Source organism: Thalia democratica, chromosome 9, assembly GCF_965202585.1.
Source record: "Thalia democratica chromosome 9, ktThaDemo2.hap1.1, whole genome shotgun sequence".
NCBI classification, from domain to species: Eukaryota; Metazoa; Chordata; class Thaliacea; order Salpida; family Salpidae; genus Thalia; species Thalia democratica.
Genome location: NC_139173.1, coordinates 7,626,489 through 7,641,973, shown reverse-complemented (window position 1 = coordinate 7,641,973; position 15,485 = coordinate 7,626,489). Strand labels below are relative to the sequence as shown.

The window sequence follows — 15,485 nt, the reverse complement described above, 5'->3', positions numbered from 1 at the left end:
CACTGTTTTTATTTTCAAAATTTTATATTAATTTTCTTTAGTTGATTTTCATTAACTCAAAAGCTTTGTTCAACTTTTATTGTTTTAACAAAAAACGATTATTTGCAAATTTATTACAAAATACATAAAAAACAGATGAAAAATATATATTACTTAATTATTATTTATTAAACTTATTGGTAATATAAAGCTTCTTTTACAACAGTAGCTTTCAAACTCCCCAAACTATAAAAATAAAACCAAAAAAATCACAATATTGTTTAAACTAATGCTTTATTCCCGGGTACAGACTACTCTGATTAAAACATACAATTGTTATTACTTTTGTTTACTTCAGTTTAAAAAGTTTAGTTAAAATAACAGTTCAAAATTTGTAAAAAAAAAATTAGTACATATAAATAAATTCGACAACAAAGCCTTTCATTGTGTTTTTTCATTAAGAAATTAAAAACAGTCTAGTGAGTTAGTTTTGTAGCATAGTTTTCTAATGGGTGAAATTATGATAAAGTAGTAAATAACGTACAAAAAAAAACTAACTTTTTTTCGTCACAAAACTTTTTTCTAACAGAGCTTAAATTTAGCTTTCGATCAAAACCGTTTAAAAAGTTGTCATAATCTGTAAAAGAAGAACATTTTTTGTTTATAACTTCTTTTCTTTTTGACCTGCCTCTTTTTTTAGCTTTAAGCATTATTTTTTGCTTGGGTTTATATTCACTTTCGCTATCACTGCTACTATAGTTATAATTAAGTTTACTTTCTTTAACGTTTTCGAAGCACTTTTGATTTTCTCTTTTCTTTTCTTCAAAATTTTTATTAAACTTAAGCCTATCCATTACGTACACTATTTTTTCCATAATACTATCGCTAGACGAAACGTTTTTACAGAGTTCGTGTCCTTTTTTCAGAATTGGATACTTTGAAGCAAAGTAATTCGGTTCATGTTTATCGTTTGTTTTGAAGCTGTTAAGTTTGAATTTGATTTTTTTTAACTCTTTTTTACTAAGTAGTAAAAATTCTGGCTTTTTTGCGATATCGACAACTAAAGCTCCTTGCAAACCAAAATTTTCTGAGCTTTCTGAACTTTTACTTGTAATATTAAAGTCACCGCTACCGAATTCGACGTTTTTATATTGAAACCTGCAAGTATACTTTGACTTATTTTCTACCAGATTGTCACACAATACTACTCCAACGCCTTTGTTTTGTTTCAAGTAGTTTAACACTTCATGGTAAATGGTTGATCCGTTTAAAATATCTGATATAAATGATGTTTTATCTTTGTACCCAAACTTTTCTATTGGTATTTCAAACAGATTTTCGTTTTCAAAAATGATCTTTTTGTCTAACATTTTTTAGTAACTATTTCTACACGATATAGTTGCTTTTAAAAGATAAATAATACTTCTGTTATGAAACTTAGTAAATACGTCATTTACATAATTTTTGATAAAAAAAAATTGAATTATAAAAGTAAATATGTTGAAAATTTTCTTAGAAAATGTTATTTGCGGGCCACACTATATTTAAAAACTCTTTCACAGGCTGCAGCTACTTAGAATAATTATAATAATCAATAAAGGTCTATTATTTTTTAAACAAAAATTTGAAAAGTATGCAGTAATAATTCATTAATTAAATATTAATTATTAAATTAAATACCTAACTGTAGAATTTAATCACAAAAAACTTTGTTTAAGTATTTTTTAGCTAAAGAGTATATCGAAGTTCGCAGTTGCCGACCCTTACTTATAACAATTTTCGAAGAAGTGTTAACAATTACATTTACTTTTACAAATAAAGTAAGATAAATCCAAGCGAGAAAAAAAGTTGTATAGATTATAAGTACAAAAACAACTTTGTTAAATATAAAATGTAAAGAACTTCTCAAGTGACTTTGATTTTATACTACATTAAACAAAAAAAGATTGTAATTAATCCAAAACTGCGCTTTTTATTCACATTTATTTATGTATAGCCAAGATCACAAATTAGTTATTCACTTAAATGATCTGCATTGTATTTGTTAATAAACAATATCATATACTTGTTGTAAGGTATATACTTAATTTGGAATAAAAAAATATTTTCATAATAATAAATCGTTAAGTAAGGTATCATTGGTAAAAAATAAACATAGCTTTGTTTTAGTCTAAAGAGCTGTACTATAACGAAAAAATGGTTACTTTCATAAATATGAGCAAAGTATGATTACTGTATACTTCTATCTCCTTATCTGGGTCGACCAAGGACTGGTATCTTTACCACATCTTTTACACGTATTTAAATTAACTGCAGACATTACCATAATTTTGAAATGTCAGTAACCTTTTTTAAGTTAGTAGAGTTACAGAACAAATACGTTTTTTTTAAGAGTGTGGTTGATATTAGAAATAACCATTTAAACTTTTTTTTGCTAATAACTAATTGACTAAGCTGTTGTTAAAAACATGAAAAGTATATATTTTTAATCTTTATTTCATTTGGGTTTTTAGTTTTATGGCTTAATACTAAAATAGATAGCATCGGCTAACTTTAAATTTAAACTTTATCAAATAAAAGTGAGTTATCTTGAAAACTTGCAAGGTTTTAAATTATATATTACAGTCACTTCCTTTAATTTCAAAAAACCAAGTGGAAATAAACTGTCAAAAATGTTAGGTAAAAATATAATGCGAAATATTACAAACAACTATAAAAGGTTTTTTTAAAGTACTTTTTGAGAAAAAAAAATTTTGTAGTAAAAAGCGTACATTCTTTTTATAATTTTAAACTATATCGTTTTTTCAAACTTACTTTAACATTTGTATTACAAATAACAGTTTAAATTGTAAAAAACTATGTTATAATTTTCTTTTAGTTTTTAAGTTTGCTTATTTTCAACTTATTTGGAGAGGTTCTTTTATGCTTAAGGCTGAACATAAAAGGAAATGAAATGTTTACTAACATTTATTTTAAAGTATAAGTAAGTGTTCCAAACGTTAATTTCTCTAAAGGTTTCTTGTGATGTTCGTGCGTAATTGTTGTTCGATTCTTCGTCATTTAAGGCGCTTGTATCAAGGCGGTGTGCAAAATTGTGCAACACCAACTAACGCACATCCGCAGAGTAAACTCAAAACTTCCTTGTTTCTTGCCATGTACAAATACATCTGCAATCAATTCAATATCAACAGTCGAGTAAAACGTTTGTAGATGAAAAAACATAAAAGCTTTTGTTGTCTAGTTTTATCGTTTAGTTTACAACTTTTTCGGAGAATAAGTATTCAAAACATTTTTGACACTTAAACTTAATGTTCTAAAAGTTTGCAACGCCTTTAGCTTTTATAGATTATGTTTTTATAAAAAGATAAACTACTTTGTAACTATTATTTATTATTTTTATTGAACCAAAGTTATACTAAATAGAAACTTATTAAAGTTTTTAATTATAAACAACTTATAAGTAGCACAGACGTAAGTAAAATAGTTTAAAGTAAACTATATTGTATTTTGTTTGTATGATATTTTGATCTTACTAAAAATTGATTAAAAATTAAAATTGACTGTATTTATAAAACCATATACCACTTTTAGGTATTAAAATTATAGTTGATTTGAAGACTATCAATACCAATCAAAGATGATAAAACTGTTTTGCATCGGTAAGTTTATTTATTTATTTAAATATTAGTAATAACTAGTGTGTTTAATATTTTTAACACCTAACATAATTGTTATTTTAATTTTAGTGTTTTAATTTTTAATATTTTTTTTCACAGCCTGCTTTCTATTGATGAACATCTCACAAATTCGAGCAAATGAGAACGTGAACTGCACGGCTGTCAATTTAAATCCTGAAAACTTTCCACTATCATTTGTCAACCTTTGCACTGATGGTATTTTGACATTTGTAACATTTTATTATAAAACAGTAAACTTGAATTAATCTTTTTCTACAAGATTGTTTGTGTAACTCTAATAAAGTAAACAATTAATCTTTAGTCTTTAAGCTGAAATTTAGAATAAGGATTTTTAAATAAAAATACCTGAATTATATTTTTAGAATCAGTGTTTTTAACGTTTTTGCAAAACATAAGCTGCTGACAAACTTTTCAGCTGGTAGAAATTAATTTAGTTTCAAACTAGAATTTTTTAATTCAAAATATATTTTTCAAGGAAATTAGTTTTGTTCTGAACATAATAGAAAAAACTTTCGTAGAAACAAATTTCAATTAGATCAAACAGACGAGGACAAACATTCAACCATGATGTCAAGAATGACGTCAAAGATGAGGAGTTTTGACATGTGTCCTCCTTTCAAGTGCGAAGAGACCTGCCTGTTTGGATTCAAAAACGACAAATTTGGATGCTCATTGTGCGAATGCGTCGAAGAGGGAAAAGAAGGTTCGTTTTATATTATCAGATTTTTTATAAAATTCATATTATTTTAAAACTTCACTACTATACACTCTATATTCAACGTTTCAAAAAAGTTGCGATATCGTCTTTTGGAAAATATTTTGGCTATCAGGGGCAAACAATAGAAGTTTAATTAACTAATAGAGGGTGGCGATTGTTTTGAAATTTCTGCCAAGTAAAAAGATTTGAAATTAGTTTTGTAAACTCTATACTGGTTGTTTTACAAACCTGACAAAGCAAATACAACCAACAAAAAAAATTCTCTTACAACTTCAACTAACCGCCAGGTGTGTTCGAGGGAGACATCAGTGTGGTGGGAGACATGAGGATTTACATGAACGCCAACCTGGAGGGGGGAAGGGGGGTGAAGCAGAGCAGGGGCGCCACCAGGACACTGCCCCTGTGGAAGATGTACAAAAGTGGAAGCAACTACATCGTCCCTTACGTAGTCAGCAGCAGCATCGGTATTTATATAAAGTTTAATTGAAATTATAAAAGTAAACATTTTTACTACTAACTCTAATAATTTCTTATATGCTACTGCTGTACATATTTGAAGCTAAAAACTAAGGAAGTAAGCATTAGAGTTATAGAATATATATAAATTTGTATTTAAGCACAGCTTTTAAGTAACTCATGTTTTAAAAATACTTTGTTAAGAAATAAATTAACTTAAGTTTTCACAAACTTCATAGGTTCATCGGGCAGGAGGGCGATAGAGGCGGCGAAGGCGGATTTCCAGAAATATTCCTGCATCAGGTTGCAACCACGTAGCAACCAGAACAGGTACATAAACTTCTACAGGGGCGGAGGGTGCTCGTCACCAGTGGGCGCTGTTGCAACCCGGCAGGACGTTAGTTTGTATCAAAACTGTTTTATTGTGAGTGTATAAAGTTATTTAAATTAAGTTAGACCATTTATGCCATGGTAGAAAATTTTTAAAAAGCTGAGACGACAGTATTTTAATTAGACAAGTATGAACATTGATGATAAAAAAATTACAAATATGCATTTAATTAATGCTTTTTGTTGACAAACCCATGAATTTTTCTTTAGTTTAGTTTTAACAACATAAATTCAAAAATTATATTTTTAGTTCAATATTTTTTAATTTATTCAATAATAACACAAAGGTTTCCCTCGCCACTGGTTGCTGGTACAAGGGTACAGTCATCCACGAGGTCCTTCACTCATTAGGTTTCTGGCACGAACAAAGTAGACCCGACAGAGACAACCACGTCAGAATCAACTATCAGAACATTTCACCAAGTACTTTATATGAGTTTATCTGTAACTTAACTTTTTTGAAGCATTTTTCTATTCATTTTTTGTATGTTTCAACTAATAAACAAGATAGTTTTGGGAAAATTGAAAAAAAATTAACTGACATTTAGTTTTTACCCAGCATACTTAGTTTTAACTTTTTACCTAACTAAAATTTTACAGAAACTGATTTATTTGACACACATAACTAACTTTAAATATCAAACATAAACAATTTATCGAAAATTTCTGGAAATAATTTTACATTGCTTTACTACTCTCTACTTGGTAAACTTTTTCAAAAGTTAACTTAACATACTTATCAGAAAGAACTTTATTTTGTTGATTTAAGTATTTTAGTAAGTAAGTAATTCACAAAGTTGACAAAAAAGCTTTTTCAAAATCAAACTTCAACTGTAACTCGCAGGCGTGAGGTACAACTTCAACAAGTTTTCTACGTCACAAGTAGACTCTAGGGGGAGTCCCTACGACGTGGGATCAATCATGCATTACAACGGTTACGATTTTTCAAGCAACGGCGGTGCCACCATCACCGATCTGAGGGGTAACGCGATCCGCGCCCAGGTGTGAAAGTTTTCAAGTTCAATTAAACTTACTTATTATTCAAAACAAAAACTTTGTCCTGGAAAAGACGTTAAAAGGTATCCGTGGTGTGCGATCCGATAACCGAAAGGTTCTTAATTATAAAATAAAATTTTTGTACAGTTCCGAACAAAAAAAAATCTAAAAATGTTCTAATTGTAAGGAAAGTAAGTTGATTTAAGTTGTGGTTGCAAGTATTTTTTGTACGCTAGTTACACTTTGGTCACTATACAACATGCAATAAGGTATAAAAAATACTTTTAAAAAGTTATTTAAAAGTTAAATTATTTTACACACAGAAAAAAAGTAAAAAGTGCTTTAAAAAAAGCTTTAAAGCAAAAAGTATTCGGTTTGTACAAAAATACTTTTTAAAAGCTTTTTTTTTTCAGAGAAACGGTTTTTCAACTGAGGACTTGAAGCAATTGAACGCGCTCTACCCGTGCAGTACCACAGGAGGGGGAGGAACAGGTACTGGCACAGGAACTGGAACAGGAGGTTCATGCACGGATTCCAACGAAAACTGTAAGTACTGGGCGAGCGCTGGGGAGTGCACCAAGAACCCGGGGTGGATGCTGGAAAATTGCAAGAAGAGTTGCGACAATTGCAAGGGTTTGTTTGTATTTATAAAAGAATTTATTGATAAACTTTTTTTTTAATTTTATCTTTGTTTTAACACCGACAACCGTTTGAAGTAAAAAAAAGAAGTAAATTGTTATAAAGAAATAATAAAGTGCTAGTTTTCTTTCACTCATTGTTTTATGAAAAAAAAGCTCGTTAACTCAAAACAATGCCATTGTAGAAAAAAATTAATTGAGTAAAAAATACCAATCAAGTATAATGAACAGGAACATCTACAAACTGCAAAGATGAAAATGACAGTTGCTCCGGGTGGTCAGGATATGGTTACTGCAAGGGAAGGTATGAAGCTTATATGAGCAAATACTGTAAGAAGAGCTGCAAACTTTGCTAAAGTGCTTAAAAATATGATAAAGTTTAAAGTTTCAATCGCTTTAATAAAACTGAGCTCGTAAATAATTGGATAGTTTTTTACTTGTAGTATACTTTGTTAGTTATACGTTTTTTTACGAAATCGATGATCATTTATTGCCAAAATTTAAAATATTTAGTTTGTTACAAGTTATAAACAACTAAAAACATTAAAACAAAAAAATACTTACGATTTGTTTTTCAATTGGTTTGATTAAAGTTTTCATTTTGCAGTTTTAAACGACTTTAAATAAAAACATACTGAACTATTTAACTTAAATTATCAATAATTATCGAAAAAGAATGAATAAGAAACAAATTTACTTACAAAATTAATTAAAGATTTAATACATTATTACTTTTTTATCGTAAAGTAATTTATTGAAAGTAATCAGTTCAGGTGATTTAATTTGTTGTTTCTCAGAGTGTGCACCACTGCGCAAAGAAATTTACGTGAATATAAAACTTTATATGGAAACATAATTTAGTTATATATTTAACAATTATAGTTTTTCGTGTTGAACTCTGTATGAATATACTTTACAATTTTTTTATTAAAAAAAAGTACCTTATAGTGTAATTATGTTTCTTCAGTAAGAAATATATACCATCCGTAAGATTTAAATCTTTGTAGACATTAAGGAACTTATAGATTGAAACTGCTGATTAAAAGTATTTAATTAACGACAAAAATAAAAGACTTATTCAATAAAACTTTTTCTGTTAATATAAAGTTGTAATTTTATACAATTTAGCAAATAAAATTGTCGAAGGGTATCGTTAAAATTTTAGCTTTTAATACTTTATGGGCAACGAATGGCTTGCGGTCCTGATCTAGCTAGCGACGTGGTTTAAAACTACTTGTGTAAAATTATTAAGAACTTTTGTATCAAATATTGTATAACGAGCTTTTAATTAGATTTTTTAATACACAGTAGTGATTATTCAATATTTTTCAATGCAACTTTGTTTATGAAGAATTTTTGTAATGATATAGTAAAGTATAATAATAGAACGACCCGCAAAACTTTTTATTAAGAAGACAAAACCCCGGTATGTTTTTCCTGATCAATCAAAAATAATCTAAAAAGTAACCCAACAATAGCTTACAAAAAGACCTTTTTTGCTAAGATCCAGTGCTTCACTAAGTTTTTAATTTAATGCTAGTAAAAGTCATAAATTAGTAATAATTTGCAAATAAGATTTTCTATACTTTTATAATTTGATAGATTTTTTATATAAAACGAGTAATAGTCTTTTAATTTAATAGGTTTTGCAAAAATATGAAAACTAATAAAAAATTATACTATCTTGTAATATAGATGACTCACTAGTTTTACTACGCTTTTAAAAGTTAATAAAACAGATAAAATTTTTGTTTGTTACAGACATAAAATAATGCTCATACTTTATCTACTTTAAACAGTGTTACTCAAGTTTCATCATGTTTTATACACTTGGCCGGAAAGTACGAAAAGTATAAACACGTATAAAATTTTACTTAATAAGAACTTATAAAACGATTTGTTTTACATTTTTATTAAAATATAAATAAAATTGATTTAGTTTTAAAATAAAACAATGTAAAAACTTAAATTGATAAAACAACAACATTTAATCAGCTATTCTCTCTAGACGACTGAATTATCAAAACACGTTTTCTTTTGTTAGTTTTTTAATTTTTAAAACTTAAATAAAAACATTTTTCACCAACAGGATCAATTTAATACAAACAGTGTTTTTATTAAATACCAATTATTTGTCTTTTTACTCATTCTACTATTCATAATTTTCATTGTTTAATTGCAACTACTTATCTAATTGCATACAAGTATTAAAGAGTAGCTTATCACTCATTTCTAATTTTATAAAAGTTTATGGTTATTCTAAAATACCAACAATTAGAATAAAACACAAAACTTACGAATGGTTTACGTATCAAAAGACTCACGTGACAGATCAAAGGAAAGTCAAAATACCTTTTAACTTGTTTAGAAAACAATTCACATTAAAATGTATACACTTGTACACCTACATTTCAAATTCGTAAGTTTTTTTTTTGTTTTTAAAAATTTTCAAATGTATGCTCTTGTTTTTTGCCTTTATGAAAGTTTAAAATTAATACCCCAAATTTGTATCTTAGAGTAGCTTTGTATTTATTAACACAATTTACACTTTATTACTAAAAAGTTTGTGAAACATTTTCAGCTAACTATTCAAAGAAACGTTGTACTATCATTTTTTGAGTAACAGTAGTAGAAGAATTCTATCAGTTTATTTTTATAACATCAGTGCTTACAATACTAATCTAGAAAGTTATTATATGTTTTTATATAACTAAAACTAATTAAAACTTATAAAAGGTTAAACAAATTTTTGAATACAGTTTGTAATGTATCACTTATTGTTTGGTAGTAGATTAAATGCTGAAGGATGTAAACAAATAAAAGTTTGTTCAAAAACCTTGAATCAACTGTATTTGTAGAGACTGATAGTTGTAAAATACTTGAGAACTTTTAATAACCTAAGGTATTTGTTTGGTGTATGTACAGTTGTTATGGTTTTTTAATATCAAAAAACAAGTGCTTAATTAAAGTAAATTATTTTTTGAATGATTTCTTCTAAACTTAAAATTATGTTAATAAAATTTCATTTAACTCAAAAGTGTTTACTATAATGTAAACTATTATACACGTGTATCATGTATTTTTCAATATACTTTGGTGAGTATATCATAAAATCTAATAGTGTAAGGTGAACATTTTTATAAACTTAACAATTATTAATCTTTTTAAAAAGTAAACAATTTTAGTTTTATTTATTTTCTTTTTTATTCAGCAGTATAATTCTTATAATCAACTACAATTATAGTTGCCATGAATGAGCGCTTGAAGGAACCTAGCTCAGTGAGTGTTTTTGTTTGCAGTGCTTGTTTTAATATATAGGGTACTCACTAACAATTTGCAAAAATAAAAATGAACATGTACCTTAAAATCTGTAAATTAATTTGTTCTCAACCACTATATTTAAGTAAGTAAATTTTAACTGTAATAAAATGTTAAGAAACAAATGATCAAATAAATCAACTTTATAATTAAAACAGCTTATCTTTACTTAAACCGAATTAAAGTAAAATCAGAAATAAAAAATCTGTGATACATTGAGGAACAAATGATGACGAGCTAAGTGAAAATAGTTCCAAAATTAATAAACAAACTACAGTGAAATTAACCTGGTTTTCTTTCATCAACAGTTATGGGTTGAAATGCCACAAGCTAAAGTGGATAGCGCTTTCGGTGCAGCTAACCCTGGATGGCGGGCTTTTCGAAGGGAATTTAAATCTAAACCCCAATACTTATACTACAACCCAGACTTTACTAGGAAATACAAGTTGGTTGCAAATGTGATATCTAGTCCAACTGATTAGTTTATTTACTTGTAATGTTTTTATAGCTGTTTTATTACATCTAGTTCATTTGTAAACAAGTATGATGACAACATTACAAACTATTTATTTTAGTGAACAAGTATAACAAAAATTAACTGCAACATTTAGACAATTAAAATTATTTAGTTTACCTGGTGTAGTCAAAGACTGACAAATTTTTAAACATGTAAGGTATCAAGCTGACGAAAGTTGTTCTGAGATACCACATCAACTATAGTCATATCGTACAGTTCCCTTTCTCTTGTTCATCGATAAAACTAATCTTGGTCTAATTTAAGTTTAGAATAATTTGTAACGGCATAAATCACGGACAGTTCATACAATCAGAACTTAGTCATGCACTATTCCAAAATATAAGTGTTGTCAAACTGGTATTTGTTTAAATGTACAACTATTTACAGGTCTAGGTTAGCAGTGATACGCAAGTATGGAATTGAACGGTTGAATGACTACTCGAACGATCTCGTTCGAAAACCTAAGGCTTCTCCCGAAGAAAACCAGCAAGTTGTCAGCAGTGACTCAGAAAATGAAAATAACGAAGAAGAAGATGATGTTGGTGATGCTGCAGTAGAAGAATATGATGATGCTGGTGATGCTGCAGTAGAAGAATATGATGATGCTGGTGATGCTGCAGTAGAAGAATATGATGATGCTGGTGATGCTGCAGTAGAAGAATATGATGATGCTGGTGATGCTGCAGTAGAAGAATATGATGATGCTGGTGATGCTGCAGTAGAAGAATATGATGATGCTGGTGATGCTGCAGTAGAAGAATATGATGATGCTGGTGATGCTGCAGTAGAAGAATATGAATATGCTGGTGATGCTGCAGTAGAAGAATATGATGATGCTGGTGATGCTGCAGTAGAAGAATATGATGTCGGTGATGCCGAAGAAGAAGATGATGTTTGTGATGCTCGAGTTCAAGATGATGTTGGTGATGCTGCAGTAGAAGAATATGATGATGCTGGTGATGCTGCAGTAGAAGAATATGATGATGCTGGTGATGCTGCAGTAGAAGAATATGATGATGCTGGTGATGCTGCAGTAGAAGAATATGATGATGCTGGTGATGCTGCAGTAGAAGAATATGAATATGCTGGTGATGCTGCAGTAGAAGAATATGATGATGCTGGTGATGCTGCAGTAGAAGAATATGATGTCGGTGATGCCGAAGAAGAAGATGATGTTTGTGATGCTCGAGTTCAAGATGATGTTGGTGATGCTGCAGTAGAAGAATATGATGATGCTGGTGATGCTGCAGTAGAAGAATATGATGATGCTGGTGATGCTGCAGTAGAAGAATATGATGATGCTGGTGATGCTGCAGTAGAAGAATATGAATATGCTGGTGATGCTGCAGTAGAAGAATATGATGATGCTGGTGATGCTGCAGTAGAAGAATATGATGATGCTGGTGATGCTGCAGTAGAAGAATATGATGATGCTGGTGATGCTGCAGTAGAAGAATATGATGATGCTGGTGATGCTGCAGTAGAAGAATATGATGATGCTGGTGATGCTGCAGTAGAAGAATATGATGATGCTGGTGATGCTGCAGTAGAAGAATATGATGATGCTGGTGATGCTGCAGTAGAAGAATATGATGATGCTGGTGATGCTGCAGTAGAAGAATATGAATATGTTGGTGATGCTGCAGTAGAAGAATATGATGATGTTGGTGATGCTGCAGTAGAAGAATATGATGTCGGTGATGCCGAAGAAGAAGATGATGTTTGTGATGCTCGAGTTCAAGATGATGTTGGTGATGCTGCAGTAGAAGAATATGATGAAGAAGAAGATGATGTTGGTGATGTCGAAGAAGAAGATGATGTTGGTGATGTCGAAGAAGAAGATGATGTTTGTGATGTCGAAGAAGAAGATGATGATGGTGATGTCGAAGAAGAATATGATGTTGGTGATGCTGGAGTTGAAGATGATGAGTCAGCCAGCAGCAGCGATCCAAGGAGTAGCGCTGATGGTGGTTTGAAGGCAGGAGATCATCGTTCCGTTGATGAAACTGGTCAAGCAACTGTGGAAAACTCTAAAGCAAAGTTAAAACAGTTAATTTATTTTTATTGATAGATTATTAAAGTAACAAGTATATATTTTTTATAAATAAATGAGTTAAAGTGAATTCCATAAGCATTTAGTAAAAGTATACTTTTTATGTTAAAATTATTTTAATATTTGCATCTGTTAAGCGTAAAAATAATTTAAAATACTAGTTATAAAAATTACATTTAGTTTATTTAATACTTAATGCACAAAGCTATTATAGTCGGTGACATTACGTAAAAGACTTTTTTTTGTACTTGTTTTGTTTAATAATAATAATGATAGTAATGAAAACTAGTAACATTTTACTCCATTAAAAACAAGATCATAAATTATTCCTGTTTATTAAACGTTTTTAAATATGTCATTAGTTAAAATAAGTTATAATATATCAAGTTCTGAAAGGTTTTGTAAACTTTCTGTTTTGATTTGCATATTATATTTTCCAGAAACTGCACACAAACCACAGTAATGGAACCAAACAGTTCGTTTCCAACTAAAACAGTCAGGTGTTTGATGGAAACTTCGTGGACCGATCAGATTGAACCGGATGCTGTAATCGTAATGGCAAGATCAGCTGTAAGTTTATTAAAATATATTATAAAAACCTTTAAATGTTTTTGTTGACAATAAGTTTTTTTTTTCATTATCTAAGAGCAATATATTTATATTATATTATTATACAATGAACCTTACCGCACGATTTATTACTAAAATTTGTTACTTACCTTTTAAATATACTTTTGTTCTGCTAACGTTTTTGAGTACGTGGTAAATGTTTTCACTTAGTAAACTTTAATTAAGTATTTTATTATAAATGGTTTTGAAAGTTTAAATACTTTGGATTAGAATTTCATCACATATTCAGAAGAAAGTTAGTTTTATAACCCTTAGGATGCCTTTAAAAATATTCGTTATAGTTAAAAAGGTATTTTTTATTGATTTTTACAGGAGATGTTTACAAAATACTTAGCGACTAGAGTGTATGAAAACAAGAAGACGGAAGGTGAAATTAAATACAGCGATGTTGCCGACCTAGTTGCTCAATACGATATCTTTGAAGATTTCAGAGGTTGTTTAATTTATATTATTACTTTAATGGATTGAATTTTAGTTTTAGTTCACTTTATCAAGTTTTGTAACAAAATTTTTTATATATTTTTAGGTTAAAACTATACTAAAAGTATAGTTTTTGTCAATTTCTATATATATATCATTAGTATTATACAATAATTAAAATTTCTATAAAAGAGAAAAAGATCATGTTATTTAAAACGTAAACATATTTTAACAGTTTTATTAAGAAAGTTAATAAAATCTTTATTAATAAATTTTTCAAATAGCTATATACTTAAATTGCTTTTTATCGTTTTTATATTTTTTTTAAATAATACTTTAGTTGATGTCTGTTTGAACTTTTTATTTACACCTGTTGTTTAACATTAATAGCCACTCAAACAACTGATTTTTTTTTTCTTTATGAATAATCTAAATATAATTTATTAAGAAAAGTTGTTTTAAATAAAACCAGAACATATGTTTCATAAAAACAAATTGTCTTTAATCTTCAGCTGGCTCAATTTTAGATAAATAGCACTTTGCGAAACAAAAATGCAAAAATCATTAAAAAAAAGGTACTATGACGTGTATCTTTGTTTGAAAAGTGCTGTTTATTTTAAATTGAACCAGCTGAAGATTAAAGAAAATTTGTCTTTATGAAACATAGGTTTTGTTTTTTTTTATTGATTTTTCTAAACTAATTACCCTTCAAGTGAGCTTAGTGGAAAGTGTGAAGTTCACTTAACCGCATCATTTTCTATATATGTATATACTATTAAATCATTGGCACAATACTTTTTGAGTAAACGAAAAGAACTTCCTTTTTATGACCTGTATATAGCAATACACTCAATTTAAATTATGAACATCTATAAATAAGTGAGACAGCTTACTACTATAAATTATTTATGTTTTTGAACAATACGTGAACAGTATACGTGCCTAAGAAGATAACAGTGAGAGAATGGAAGAGAAAGATGGAGGAGGAGAGAATCAGAAGCGTGAGAAGCGACCTCTCATCTTCCTCCGATGGCAGCGCAGACGAGGACTGATCATGTTGACAATTGTTGAGTTTTTTTTTTAGTTTTTGACTGAACTGAAGTCTAACTGTCTGAGTTCGTTTAAAAAAAGTTTTAATTTGTTATGTTTGAAAGGTAGTAAAGTTTCCAAGTGAGTCATTTTTAACTAATAGCTTTTGTTGTATTACGTGTTTGTTTATGTTAGATTTATCATTAAGTAAAATTTTTTATAAATAAATAATATTAAAAAGAACAATAAAAAACTCAATTGTTTTAGGTAGATAAGGGCCTGTTCAAAAAAACTAAATCTTATAACCACTTTTTACATCATCATTGTCCGCTTTTTTATAGTTAAATTAGTTTCAATCTAAATACCTCATACAAAAATTGAAAAACATTTTTATAATTTTTTATAAAGCTGATTAACAATTGGTTTTAACGTAGTGAAGCCAAAGATATTTTTTTTTGTTGACTCATACTTGTTAGGCTGTTCCTAACTCACACAATTAACATTACTGTAAACTTGGAAGAATATTTGTTATACTCTAAAACGCAGATAAGCAAAAATGAAGATATTAAAGCCAGATTAGAAGATAAATATCACAGTTTATATATGTTTAATTTTTTGTTTTAGAATTTGAAGTATTTTTAGT

The 15,485-nt window shown here is 28.6% G+C and overlaps 1 protein-coding gene and 1 pseudogene across 2 annotated transcripts; one reads left to right on the top strand and one right to left on the bottom strand.

Annotated features, from left to right (window-relative positions):
* Positions 1 to 3,481: 3,481 nt before the first annotated feature.
* Positions 3,482 to 7,522, top strand: LOC145843897 (high choriolytic enzyme 1-like). Of its 2 annotated transcripts, none has more exons than XM_082951161.1 (9): positions 3,482 to 3,638; positions 3,756 to 3,872; positions 4,222 to 4,380; positions 4,683 to 4,859; positions 5,091 to 5,248; positions 5,529 to 5,664; positions 6,086 to 6,243; positions 6,651 to 6,870; positions 7,107 to 7,522. In XM_082951161.1, the coding sequence occupies exons 1-9, from the start codon at positions 3,617 to 3,619 to the stop codon at positions 7,229 to 7,231; spliced, it is 1,272 nt and encodes a 423-aa protein (XP_082807287.1). In that variant the 5' UTR covers positions 3,482 to 3,616; the 3' UTR covers positions 7,232 to 7,522. The 2 variants fall into 2 exon arrangements, with proteins under 2 accessions (XP_082807287.1, XP_082807286.1); XM_082951160.1 differs by having other exon boundaries at positions 4,213 to 4,380; positions 7,107 to 7,512.
* Positions 7,523 to 11,145: 3,623 nt separating this feature from the next.
* LOC145844380 (uncharacterized) lies at positions 11,146 to 12,987 on the bottom strand (annotated as a pseudogene).
* Positions 12,988 to 15,485: the final 2,498 nt, after the last annotated feature.

Coding starts and splice junctions, on each gene's coding strand:
- LOC145843897 (XM_082951160.1), top strand. CDS start 3,617: ATGATAAAACTGTTTTGCATCG. Junction 5,665..6,085: donor CTATCAGAACATTTCACCAA/GTACTTTATATG, acceptor TGTAACTCGCAG/GCGTGAGGTACAACTTCAAC. Junction 6,871..7,106: donor GAGTTGCGACAATTGCAAGG/GTTTGTTTGTAT, acceptor TATAATGAACAG/GAACATCTACAAACTGCAAA.